General features: G+C 39.5%; 2 protein-coding genes across 4 annotated transcripts in view; both read right to left on the reverse strand.

Annotated features, from left to right (window-relative positions):
• Positions 1-797: 797 nt before the first annotated feature.
• On the reverse strand, positions 798-8,342 carry MSMO1 (methylsterol monooxygenase 1). 2 transcript variants are annotated; one of them, XM_082758736.1, is made up of 6 exons: positions 8,208-8,342; positions 7,475-7,784; positions 6,268-6,416; positions 5,223-5,349; positions 3,311-3,465; positions 798-1,782 (listed from the first exon to the last, which is right to left on the reverse strand). In XM_082758736.1, the coding sequence occupies exons 2-6, from the start codon at positions 7,727-7,729 to the stop codon at positions 1,578-1,580; spliced, it is 891 nt and encodes a 296-aa protein (XP_082614862.1). In that variant the 5' UTR covers positions 7,730-7,784; positions 8,208-8,342; the 3' UTR covers positions 798-1,577. The 2 variants fall into 2 exon arrangements, with proteins under 2 accessions (XP_082614862.1, XP_082614863.1); XM_082758737.1 differs by lacking the exon at positions 8,208-8,342 and adding an exon at positions 8,153-8,205.
• Positions 8,343-8,949: 607 nt separating this feature from the next.
• The window catches only part of KLHL2 (kelch like family member 2), a 57,533-nt gene continuing 52,481 nt past the window's right edge, over positions 8,950-14,001 (reverse strand). For both annotated transcript variants that reach the window (XM_082758739.1, XM_082758740.1), the window contains 3 exons: positions 11,067-11,207; positions 10,750-10,893; positions 8,950-10,071 (listed from right to left, as the gene is read on the reverse strand). In XM_082758739.1, the coding sequence (XP_082614865.1) occupies positions 10,043-10,071; positions 10,750-10,893; positions 11,067-11,207 (314 nt within the window). In that variant the 3' untranslated portion in view covers positions 8,950-10,042. The remainder of the gene's footprint in view (positions 10,072-10,749; positions 10,894-11,066; positions 11,208-14,001) is intronic.

The following is a 14,001-nucleotide window of genomic DNA, read 5'->3' on the forward strand; positions in this document are numbered from 1 at the left end:
AAGTATTTTTGCTTCCTTTCAGAAGAAAGGGGAGAAAGGGAGAACACCGTATCTCAGCAGGGACAAAGACAGAAGTAAAAGGTTGCATGTTTTTTAGTAAAAGGTTCCACAGAACAACACCCAGAAGAATAATCTGAACTACTCCTACACCTCAAGTATTATTTCAATCACTGTTTGAATGTCATTAATTTTTCTATTTTTTTGTTAGAAGCCTGATCTGATCTGCATTTCTATAGTTTTAACAAACTTCACAGGATTACAGAGGACTGTATGTGAAGCAGCATCAAGATTCAGGTGGTCTCGAGCATGGAAAAAAGCCTGCAAGCATCTCTGAAGAAATTATAGAGTAAATTAAATGACATTTGAAGTCTGAAAAGCATCTGACATTAAAATACAAAGTGCAAGATGTTTATAAGGCTTTAAACTCTTCTTAAATGCTTCCATGGTTGTTTCCTGTGCAACAGACATGTTTAGAGATTAGATTCAACAATATTAGAATACTGTTTCTATTACAACTTGAGTAGTAGATGTTAAGATATTGGTTTGTGAAAGCTATAGCTTAAGTTGAAAATGCACTTGTCCCAGAAGTTGTGGCTACACTGAATAGGTCCAAGTATTCAAGTCCCTCAAAACACAAACCAGCAGAACTTACAAGATGTTCTGTTTCCATTTCTTATTGCTGTCTCTGTGCAAGTTCCACCTGTAAACTACCTGTAGACTACGATAGAAATAATGCTTCCTTATTAGAGAGATCAACAAAGTAAAACACTATATCCTACATGTTCTTTGCCACAGTTTTGTATTAACATGAAAAGTATAATACACGTATCAAACCAAACCACATTTATTTCATCAGTCACAAGTGCAAATATAGCAACAAGTCAGTTCAGCAAATTACAACACAGAAAAGAATGTAATGTAAATGCTAAGTACACTGACAGAGCAACTTCCGAGAGCAGCAAAAACAGTTTGTTCAAATAAAAACTTCTATTCTCTTTATTTGTAATCTGAAAAAAACAGTAAGTCTACATCAGAAATGTCCGCTAACTCACGTTTTTATAGGTATTCTCGTATATACAGTTCGCATTATCCAGTGTGCAAACGGCCTGTCCAAGCTTCTTATTAACAGATGTTTTGGTTTAAAGCAAATTGGACCCAATATTTAAATAATATAGTGCTGATACCAGTAAATGTTCTATTTGATATTACAAATTTAAGTATCTATATTTTAAAAAATTAAGTTCAATTTTAGAGTACATGTACAGTTCTACCTGGAACCAAAGTGGCCAACGTTAAAGATAAAACTGAATAATTTTTGCAGAAAAAAATGGACAGACATGAGTCATTTCAGGTTTTTTTGCATCTTCTTTAAATCTGTAGTTAAAATATATGCAGTACTTACATATAAAATAGAAAGCATTCCCATTAGGAAGATACTGCAGTTTAATTAGCTTTTTTTCCCTACCACTTAGTAGCCAAGGAACATGATTTCTGCTTAATACCCGATCACTATTTTGCTTTAAAGAAAAGCAAAAGTTGACTACCAGTATTAGCATCAGGATTTTTACACTGGATTTTTAGTTGGCCTTCTTCCTCATGAGCTGCTGCTTCTTCTCTTTTTCTTTATAGGCAATGTATTGAGAGTCTGTGCCAAAGAGTCTGTCCCACCACGTGAAGGTTGAAGCATAATTGCCAATAAAGTTCATGTGATGGAAATCATGAAAACGGGCCCCAGCATAGAAAGGCACCAAATGAAGAGGGTTCAGTGGAACATCATAGCCACTATGGAGGGGAGAAGGAAAAAAAAAAAAAAAAAAGCAATTATAGTAAGGATTTTTTCCAGATCTAAACTACATAATATAGACACCAGCTTGTCCTTTCTCTAATATCAAAGAACTTTCATTTTATAAAGTCCTAAAGCAATCACGTGAACACTAGCTCAACAGGAAAACAAAATCCCCTCTTCTCTTAGGCAAATGCTTCTGTTAACTATCCCACAACAGCTTTGGCACTCAGTGACCTTTTTAGCTCATCTTTCTAAGCAACACAAAAAATTTAACCAAGACACCTAGGAGATCAGAGTGACTGAATTCCTGCTGGCTTAGTGAATTTAACTGGCTCAAGAGTGATGTTAGGAAGGCAGAACAAGAATCAAAATCTTAGCGACAGCAAGCTATAAACACCAATCAGCTCATCTGCTCAACAGCAGCTCAAATCATGTACAGTTGTAGTATTCCTGCTCTTAATCATTTTCTGCTTACTGCAAGTTGTTCGAGTGTTTAAAAACTCAAAATACAGAATTAAAAGATTATTAAAACCAGAAGAGTTTAATTTACAGGGATTTCAGGTCTTGCTTAGGAGTAATGGAAAGCATCTTACTACCACCTAGTGGGGAGAGCACGAGGCAATCTGTTATAAACACCTCATACGGACAACAAACCTAATTGTCAAAGACTCATACTTTGCACAAATTACTTCAGTATGTCACAACATACACTTCTCACTCTATGAGTGAGAAAATCCTAAAATGGCAATGATTTGTACAGTGAGCCAGTTATTAGCTCATGTTCCACAAAAACACTTGACACAGCTTACAATACGACGCTATAAGCTTCATAATGTATTTACAAGGTCAAGTGTGGTGCTAACATTTCAAAAGTGAACTCTTTCCTCTGGGACACAAAAAAGAAAAGGTCATTCATTTGCGGATTAACCCAACTAAGCCTTCTTGTGTTTGCATTACCATTTTGGAGCCAAATTTGAAATAAGTCAGTTTTACTACAGAAATAAGCAGTCTTACCCTTCACATCTACCATAAAGAAATAAATAAAAGGAGTTTTTTTGTTTTGCTTTGTTTTGTTGTTTTTTGTTTGTTTGTTTGTTTTGTGGTTTTATTTATTTATTTATTTATTTATTTTTACTTGTAAGATGGTCAGTTGTATAGCCTAAAGTTTCTCTCATCCAGAGACAAAGCACTAAAAATCTTTTGGCTGGAGCATCATGTTCTGTAATTGATTTCTGACATTCTAATATGCCTAAGATCAACCATACACCAAACATCTAGAACTAGACAGCCTGAGACACCTAGCTCCTGAAACCCTCCTCAGGATGATCTAACTAATGGTCTATAGTACTCTTTTAATCAACAAGATTTGCAGACAATGCTACCTCAAAAACAGTAGACCGTATAACTGTTCAGACTGTTATTCTGTGTACAATGCATAAAAGCATTTCAGTACAAAACAAACAGTAAAGCTTAAAAGAGACATGGGGAAAAGTAAAACTATTAAAAAAGCAATGAGGATTTCACCTGTGTACATCAATGGTTTCCATCAAGCGGCATATTACCCATGCCCAGAGAAGAATCACATGGTTGCAGAAAACAACAATTCCAATGAAGAAGCCAGTTCCGAGGATAAGCGTTTCCAGAGGATGTGCATATTCTGCTTGCATTCCAAAAGGAGACTACGAAACAATAACAGACAGTAAAACTGTCATCATCTTCCATTTTCCACACCCCCAAATCAGGATCACCACTCTGTGGTACTCTCCCCTCCCCATTACCCATCCCGCAGGACTCCAGAAGGAACAGCAGAATTATACTGTGGGAAAAGGAAATGGTCTGATTGAGCATGGGCCTTAACCCAAGTGTTCAGCTCCTTCCTTGTTGGCAAACCAGGAGAGCAGTATTCCAATGTAATGACTGTGATTCCAATGGTAGCAATTCCAACCACTTCACTATTACAGTCAAAAGCTTTTGTTTAGGCTTATCATGACCCCAGGCCGAAGAAAGAGTTATTTCAGGAATATTGAAGTGTTTGGCAAGCTCCCATCAGCTATGCTATGCATCCAGTCTTGGAAGCAGAACAAAGCAGAAGGAAGCCAAAATACTCTCAGCATCAGGATTCGCTTGGAAAGGTATTTAAAATATAAAAATTATATTATATATATATATATATAAAAAAAAATCTCTTTTAAATAAATTCCTATCATAGAAAATGTTATGAAATCTAAAAAACTTTTCTTATATATACACACCAGTCATTCCTATATTTGGTTTACCAGGAAAGAAATTCCACAGAGAGTTTTCAGCAGCGGAACAGATATAGAAATATAATAATTAAAAAACAAAAAAAAAGTCAAACTTACACCTTCAACATTAGGTTATTGGAAGAAAAAAATAATAAAGTCCACAATGTGGCTTAAGGATGGTTTAGAAGTAATCAGCTTTTATTTATCAGGGAAAGTTTTTTAGTGAAACAGCCATTAGCCTACAGATCACTTCTGTGGGAACTGCTGGACACACAAGAACACCAGCCAGAAACTGCTCCTGCTAGAAACCTGAGGGGCTGCCAAGAGAGAGAGAACAGTAGCTGCTGCTGCAGACATACATACACGGATGTGTCTGCTTGCACAAATCCATACCGAGCTTCTTTATTATGAGCAACCCATACAAAGCGTCCCAGACACAGCAGCCTGCAATTTACCTCAGGCACAGTATAGCTGATATGCTGAAACACAGCTCTGGGCAAACAGCAGCACTGAGCCCAGTGGTCCAGAAACAGTGCCACCGAAACAGAGAGGTATTAACTACACCGTGTAAGCTCAGCACAGTGCCACCTCCAGTCAAGCACGGCTCATTACCTTGTGCTCACTGTCAGCTTCAATGCCGGTAAATGCAGAACCACCCAAATACCTCTGTGCTGGGAGCACTGTGTTCTCAATGCATCATCACACAACTAACCATACTGCTTCCAGAGCTACGATCCTCACCCAGATCAAGTGCGCTGCCCAGGTGATGCGGGAACCCAAACAGTGCAGGAGCAGTGTGTGTGGACAGCATTCTGAGGGTTGCTGCACCCTGGATGATGCCCAAGGGGTGGAGAACTGACAAACAAAGCCAGAAACCTACCATCTCCTCCTCCCCTAACAAACAGGCTTATAATAGGTTTTTAAAAGCTTGCTTTCCCCCAGCTCAACAGATAGGATTCAACTTCAGTAAGAACTGAGTGCACCCTATCGTTCTCATAAATGAAATAAAATCACAGGAGGTGATTTCAGAAACAAAATGGATGACTGTTTTGACAAAGAGCTCAGGAAAAGACATCAATCTCCCTGTCAGAAGGATGTAAAACCCTTAAGTCTGCAACATAAACCCTTTAAACAAACTGTATAAATCTGCATATACTAAAAACAATTTAAAAAAATCAAGGAATACGTACTACAAACTCATGATGAACCTTATGGATGTACTTGTATATTCTCTTGTGATGCAACAATCTGTGCAGGAAGTAGTGCCAGGCGTCCTCAATCACTGCACATCCGAAACACTGGGCAAGCAGAACGTACCTTCAAAAAATAGAGAGGTATTAGCTGATACATACTAGCAGAGAGGTATTAGCTGATACATACTAGCAGAGAGGTATTATCTGATACATACTAGCAGAGAGGTATTATCTGATACATACTAGCAGATGCACAGTCTTGAAACATGAAACAGTTTAAACACTAATAGGGGTAAGAAACATTTATGCATGTTACTGACTAACAGTGCATTGATGCTACCTTTTTATATAAAAATACACGTTAGTCCTCTCACCTATCAGCTCATCTGTTGGCATGCTGGAGCTAACATGCAGCATAGCAAGCTGCCATTTCACTATTACACACATGGTCGGTAACAAAACTCCATGGTGTGTAGGTAATACCTAGATATAGAAACCATATTTTCTGTCTGGTGTAGACAGCTGATAACTCTAAAATGATTATAAAGAACTACTACAGGGGGGAAGGAGGGTATAACTTTTTTTTTTCTTTTCTTAAGTATCGAAACAGTATAGGACAAAAAAAGAGGAATGTGGAACAGGTTCCTCGCCCTGGAAGATTACACTGCTGCTATGAAATAAAACAGCATGGGGGGAAAGAAACACTGAGGAGGAATCACTGAGAATCAAAAAAAAAAAAAAAAAAAAAAAAAAAAAAGGCTAGATTAAGAAGTCGAACATTTACACCAAGCCATTATAAACCTTTCTTTGCTTCCATAAACCCCCCCCTAATTTCCTTTCCTCTCCAAACACCAGAACAATTTGGGGCCACTTAAAAAAAATCTACTAAGCTGTACAGCAGATAAGCCTGTGGAGTGATTAGCAAACACAGTTTGTTAGCCAAAAAAGTTGTGTTATCATCATGAACTTTATCACACAGTATTTGTTAAATATATAACTGTACTCCCCACTCAGCATGAATATAAGTGAAATATCCACCTACCATCTAGGCATTTGTTCCCATTCATATGGAATGTTAAAATACTCTGTGAAGTAATAGGTGCCACAAATTAGAGGAAGTTGAATGAAGAAGTGATTGAAGAGGAGCGTTTTGAAACACTTCCACTGTTTTTCCCATGTTTCTGGTTTATCCTAAAACAGAAAACAATCGTTTGTGTTAGGCACCTTTAATGTGTATAGCTGAACTGCTGCAAAAATTACTTCAGAGGCAGTTTCATTTCACCTTAACAGGTGAGTAGCAGGTCCTTCATAACACAGATAATACAAATTACATGGGATTACATTCAGATTCAAAGGCTCTCATTTTTCTAAGCAAACTTTTTGTAAAAAGTGTCTATTACCAGAAGCTGTCTTTGCCAGTCACCTCAAATTATTTTTGTTAGTTCAATATTTGTAATTAGCTAGAACATTTCAGATTCAAAAATTTAACACAAATATACATTAACTTTTCTTCTTCACGCCACAGAACTTATTTCCATAGCTTAAAGAATACAAAGATGAGTTGAAGACAAAAGCTTGTGAAGAAATACCCTGACATGAAAAAAGAGTTTTTGCAGGGAGACCTTTTACCAAGTATCACAGTAATTTCAGGAACGGATATTATTTCCTCTCCAATTAATATTAAAAAGAACCTGGGGAAGACAATCACCTTTAGATGCCAGATGCGCCTTTGCTTCTCATTAATAAGCAAAACCCAATTAAGAGCGTGCAGTCTGTTCTAGACTTTCTCCATCATTAAAACATTTCCAAGTCACAAACATGCGCTCTGACATATTTCAAAAGGCACACTTGTTAGCAAATAAGCACAACACACAACTCCTTTAAAATTCTAAGTCTCATCTCTACCAACAGATATTACAATCCCACTGTACCTTCCCCTGTTGAATTTGCTTGGGGAAAATTTGACTGGGTTACCACACAGACTGACATACCCTGTTCTCTCTACACCACCACAATGGACAGGTCACCCTCCCTAAAAAATATAAAAATAAAAAAAAAACTTTGCTTCTCCGAATCTCCTTATGTTCATCTCCTCACAAACAGTGCAATTTTTTGTCTCTCACTTCCAGGTTGCCCATAGTGATAGAGACAAACGTGTTCATACAAACTGGAAGCTAACTGCAGCCTATGCCCTACTTCACACACTCCACGAGAAATCAGGCAACGCGAAAACCACGGCCCTGCCTCACCTGTTGGATTTTATACTTCTGCATGTACGGTATAAACTGAAAGACAAATCCGGGCACGCAGAGCAAGAAGTACGAAGCCTCGTGAACTATGAGCGACCCCCAGGTGGCGATCTGGAACTTGGTGTAGTTGTCCAGCATGTAGTTCCACGCATTCTTGAAGGGCTGCTGCAGGGGGTTGTCGGGCAGGAAGGAGTCGATGTACTCCACCGCCAGGTAGGCAGAGTTGAGGATGTTCACGCTGTCGTTCGCTGCCATTGCTCAGGCACAGACCATCACAGTCGCCCTGCCCCCGCAGCTCTCGGCGAGCAACCTGCCAATTTGGAGGGGAGAGGCGCAGAGAGCGGTGAACCCCAGGGCAAAGCATTACCCGTTGATTACGGGTTAATCAACCGGGGGTGAGCGCGGGGAGGGGAGGGCAGGTTTGGGAGGCGACTGCCCCTCAGATTTCGGGATCTGAGCAAGGATGAGGGACGATCGGCGTTGTCGTCGCCCACGATTAACCAAGCGCTGTACCACAGCGGCGAGGAGAGCTCCAGACCGGGCTCACAAATGCCGCTATTCCCGGTCACCCCAGGCCGCAGGCAGGGGGCTCCCTGACACCCACCCACCCCAGCCGGGTCCCCTCATGCGATGCCCGGCGCCCGGCCCCCTCCGCCGCCCGCCCGCGGCCCCGCTCACCCGCAGCGGGACTCGAACCCGCGTGCCTCGGCCCCGCAGCCCCCCGGCCCCTCACCTGGGCGCCGCCGGCAGCAATAACAAGCGCCGCGCCCGCCGGCTCCTCAAGCGCGCCCGCCCATTGGCCGCGGCGTAACCGCCGGCGCGGCGCCCATTGGCTGGCCGGCGGCAGCGGCGGAGAGTCAGGCGTGAGGAGGGCCGGGACGCGGCCGCCGAGCGCGGGCAGCGATTGGCTGGAGGCGTGGAGTGAGGATAGTGAGACCGCGGCGCGCGGCCAATGAGGCGGGGGGGACGACGGGTGACGTCAACGACGTGATGGGGAGGAGACGGGGCCCGCTGCTGCGCAGAGGCGGGAGGGGCGGGGCGGGAGAGGCCACGCCCCCTTTTGGACAAGGCCACGCCCCCTGTGTAATGGCGCCTGGGGAGGCAGCGCCGGGGGAGGCTGAGGGGAGGCTGCGGGCACGGGCGGGGCTGGGAGCCGGCCCCGCGCCCCGCGGAGCAATGCAGGGGCGGAGGCTGCGCCACAGCCCCCGGGCGTAGGCGAGCAGCCGCTGGGCTCGTGCCTCAGCTGGCTCAGCCATCAGCCGGGTGGCACTGCGCACGTAGCGCCTCCTCCACAGGAGCTGACACGGGCCCGAAAGGGGCAAAACGTGGCAAAAACACAGCGTGCAGCACCAAGCAGCACCACACGCTAATGCCCCGCGATCCGCTCCGGTCACAGTGGTCTCCCCAGACCTCTCGTGGGGGAGAGCCGAGTGGTTGTGAGGCTCGTGGGGACAAAGAAAGCTTGAAGCAAAGTGTTGGCATTAGGAAACAAAATACAAATTTTTATTCGAAGAAAATATCTCGGATGTGACAATAACTTTGGTCATGGTAGAAGGAGGCCATCCAGGAACGAATCAAAGTCAGCTGCTCTGAAGAGCGTGGCCACATAACAGTATATGCAGATAGTAGGTAACAGAAGCTAAGGTTACACGCATAAATAGACCTTAGTACCATGCAAGTTTCAACTTAATTTCATACATTATAAATTTTCAGTTATTTTCATGCCAAATTGCCTTTTGCATAAAAAGTTAAGAAAAGTTACATTTAAAATGTGACCAAAATTGAACAGAAAAAAAAAATCGTAAGTACGACAACATTTTATTAAAAAGATCTTGAAATTACACCTGTTCAAGAATCAATAAGCCATCTCTGATCTCCTTCAGTGGGAATTAGTAGTGTTAAGCATTGTTAAATATCAAAAAATACAACTCTGTTTTACAACATAGTACCGGCATATTCAAAGTACTCTGCCAAATTTTAAATAATAAAATCAGGTTTTGAAGAACTTCAATAGAAAGCAACTTATGCTCACACATACATATGCACGTATTATAATTATGTAACAAAAGGTTTATAAAAGGAAACAAGTTTACCCCATGCCAGCTTGAATTACTGAGGTGGGATTTGATACCTAGTATGAAGACTGACGGTTCATTTCTTTAAATACATTTATTAGTCTCTGGAAAAAATAAGACAAAAATTTACTTTCACCAGAATACACACCATTCTTCACCGACGATCTGTTTCTCAGTCATGACTGACACAAGTCAGTCCTTATGAAAGTGGCTTTTGTGTTTGAAGACCTTGCAATAAAAAAAAAAAAAAAAATGGTCCACTAGACTTCAGAAAATTCAATCAGCTCCTGTTCAACCGCAGAATAATCCTACGCATTGCTTCTACCTAGAGTAATCTTCATCATCCGTCATCTGTAATTGTAGACAGTCACGTCTTCCACTGTGACTCAAGGTGCAGCTACAAGTAGAGAAGTGCTTAGATACTCAGTCACTTCAAATACACTTGTTGAAGACTGCTTCTAGTGCATAATCAAGTTGAAAATCCCTTTACTGATCATAATGGTTTGTCAATAACTGTAACACCTAGAGTGAAGAAAAAATAAGACATAAATCTTTAGGTAGTATTTTCATTGGAAAAAAAAAAAAAGTCAATTATATGCTGCAACTAGCATAGCATTGAAAAACAGCACATTGGCATCAAGTTTTCATATTTTCCATAATTTATCTGACAGCAAGTTGTCTGAATCAGTGCAGCATTTTTGAAAGTTTCTATGATTTGAAAAAAAAAAAAAAAAAAAAAAAAAAAATCAGCCATTGCTCAACTCTACTTACACTTACAGTTAATATATCTTTTACATGAATAACTCATGTGAGAGACTGCAGTTATTAAAGATTCCTGAAACAACCCTCATTTTTCTAAATAGCAAATCCCCACACAGAACTTCAGAATTGGACTCCCACAGAGTAAGACACAGTTGCAAAGCTCTTGTTTTAAGAAAAAAACTGGTCACACTACATTCTTCTTTCTGACTCATCACTTACGTGCTAAATCCCTCTTGAATACAGTTTAATACCTTTTTCATTTTAGTGAATAGTTATTTGAATTCAAAATTCAAAGTGAACCAGCAGATTCTTCATACCCATTCTAGTATCTTAGATTTTATTTTAGACAGTAGTTGGTTTGAAGATTTTGCCAAATATCGCAGCTACTCTTCAACATATTGTAAAAAGCCCATTTAAAGAACAAAGATTGTACATTACCTGCATAGCTCCTTCCCGTGCTCATACAAGATGATACAACTGTCCATTTATCAGTTGTTGGATTATAATATTCCACTGTTGATAAATTACAGGAACCATCATCTCCTCCAACTACATACAAGAGACCATTTACAGCACAAACACCTAAAGAAGACAAGAAACCAATTGTGAAAATTAATATTTGGTTTGTTCCCTTCATTGAATCATATTTCTATGCTGTGACATCATCAAAGCAGCAGAAATCCATTTAAAGGAAAAGGAACGTGCCATTCACACCAAATTATACCACTGGTATTTGAAGTAGTTGTTGTGTATACCTGCATTCCTTCTGCACATGTTCATATCTGCAACCTGCTTCCATGTACTGGTGACAGGATCAAACACTTCCACGCTTTTTCTTACCAAAGGACCATCATGACCACCTACTGCATACAATAAGTTGTTTAACACACCAACACCTGTAAATAAACAGTAGGACTCAAAATTAACTGGAGTATGGTTTGACTGATACAAAGAAGAAACAACAAATACATCCTCTAACATAAATCCCTCATCCAACATCAGGAACTATTTCAGAAGACATTTGAGAGAGGAAACATTAAAGCAAAGGACAGCAACTAAAGCAAGACACTGATAAAAATGTCCTGCATGCCCAATACAGTTGTAGCATACAATGACCAGAGCTGTTCTGCAACACAACATTTAGAAAACTTTGGACAAATAAATAAATAAATAAACAAATGTGCAGGAAAATTAGGACTGTTGAAATTTAGGACTAATTAGAAGTGACAGTAAATGACACAGTATGCTCGGGCAGCATATGGCAATTTGACAATATGATAAAGCATAAGTGAATTTTTAGAAAATAAGAGCTATACACTATGGAGGATAAAAACTGAATGCATAGACATTAAACAATAGGATTGTTTCCACTGAACTGCTGGAATACCTTATAAACACATATGAAACATATGTCAGTATTTTGGCATTAGAACTTGTGAGGAATGGACCACAAAGAGAATTAAATATTGCTATTATGAAAGCACACTGAAAAGTACATGTCCATATTTAAGATTATGAAACTCAAAGCATGAGACACAGATTTGTTAATTAGTTCTTAGAGGGCTCCATGGAAAGGGCACAAGTTACAATGTCTATTAAAAAGGAAAGGAAACAGCAAATATGAATAAAAAAAGATCAGTTAAGACTTTCTGAGAAAAAAAAAAAATACTGGGTTTAAAAAAAGTGTTCTGAGATCTTAAAGGCCAGGTGAAACATCTCTGAAAATATAACACTTAGACTGTGTTTACGGGCCATTCCTATATGGAAAGAGAAATGATTCCTGATGAAGTAAGAAAATTATGTTTTCTTACTAAAAGGAATGGTTTCAATAATTAGAAGAAAAGGGGAAGTGAACATGGAAGAATTAATTGGTACTACAAATCTGAAAAATAGCTTCTTAATATGACACTGATTTATAAATCACGCTATCTAAAGCTTCATCAGTGACATTCACTAGTGATATTTCCCTGTATCCATCCCAGTTAATTTAATTCCTCTGTGATTGCTATTATTTCTAGCTATCATGTCACAGAACAGTTTGACAGCTTTTCTTTCTCCCACTCTGATCTCACTTTATTCGACAGGATAATACAACATTCATCTTTTGTAGCATTAAACATTACAGAGATAGAAAGATAGCTTCGATTTTTAGTTTAAATGTGTGATGTGATATAGATCAAGTAGCTAAGTAAAAGAATGTGCTTCATTGTTATTTTTCCTCCCCATCTGTTTTTTGGGTTTTTGTATGTGTGTGGTTTTTTTTTTTTCTTTTTTCCCTGTATAATTACTGGCCTTCCTATTTAGTGTATATAGTTTTCCTTCTGCTACATTGCCATTTTTTATTTAGCAGTTCCTTATTTTTAGTAACATTCTTCATTTCTTGATTTCTTCATTCTCTCTTAATCCTACACCTGGGTTCCAAGTCCTACCTTATTTATTGCTCCTTCTGTCCGTACCTTCTTGTTGCTGTCTGAGTTCTGCTCTGTTCCTTTTCTTTCCTGTCCATTTTTTAGCCTTAGCTGTCTAATTCCTCCCAAATGGCCTATATCTGGATCTGAGGTTCCTCATCCCAGTGTGTTCCTATAAACAGACCTGTCCCCACACTGATCAACTGAGATGCAATTGGTACTAAAGAGTAACTTGGGGTTAACCTTTGAAGTTGCTTTTGAAAGAAGATGAAGCAGGAGGAACAGAAGAGATGGGTGTAAGTTCCTGGAGATGACCAGAGATCCATAGATTTAATGCAGGAAACAAAATTATCTTTAGCTGGTCCAACAGCAGGACTGCTGCCAGGTGAAACAGTCCTAGTGTTTTGAGATATCTGGTTGCTACAGCCAAGCTCAATCAACAGTCATGATTTTCACATTACCACCCCCTCCTCCCCCAAGTACAAATAAAATGTTCCATGTATTTAGCAGAGTGGCACTCTGAACATTGATTCTTTTCCTCAGTTATATGAATATGAAATAACTGACTAGATTTACCTTTTTCTTCTCTGTCTCTTTTTTAAACAGCAACAGAGCTGAGTAAACAACCAAGGTCCTGAACTGTAGGGCAAGTAAATGGGGGAGAGCAGCAGAAAGATCCCTGTAGTTATTGCATCTAAGGCACTACATTTTAGGCTTGTAGAATTAACATCAAAAAAAACAAAGTCAAATATCTAGACCTTTTTTTTTTCTTTTTTTTAAAGAGAGAGAAAACAGGGTTGCTGGCAAATTGCAAAATGAACCTTTGTCAGAACCAACCAACACTATTTGTCTTTACAATGATTCAAGTAATTTGCCCGTTTTATGTAAACATTTTCCTCAAAACTTGCCAATATTAGACAACTGCCTTACTGAAACCCTGGCTGTTTTTTAATCCAGCATTTATTAACAAGATAAACAAACTGAACTAGAAGTTTCAAAAGACAACCATGTTTTATTAAGATGCACTATATTGTGCTTCCTTTATTAATGGGATGTTTTGCATTTAAAAACAATCAAAATGTTAATTTTTAGCAATGAGACCTATCAGCTTGCTGATTTTGCAAGGATGTTAACTGAAATATCACCACCTAAGTATTTTCATTTTAGTAATGATGTTAATACTGTCATGTAAAACCTACTGAAATAATTTGGACTGACTTTAAACATTACTGCACAGATTAAAAACTATTCAGAGTTGATAAATAAAGAATAATGGGAGGCA

Source organism: Aythya marila, assembly GCF_965140915.1.
Source record: "Aythya marila genome assembly, chromosome: 4".
NCBI classification, from domain to species: Eukaryota; Metazoa; Chordata; class Aves; order Anseriformes; family Anatidae; genus Aythya; species Aythya marila.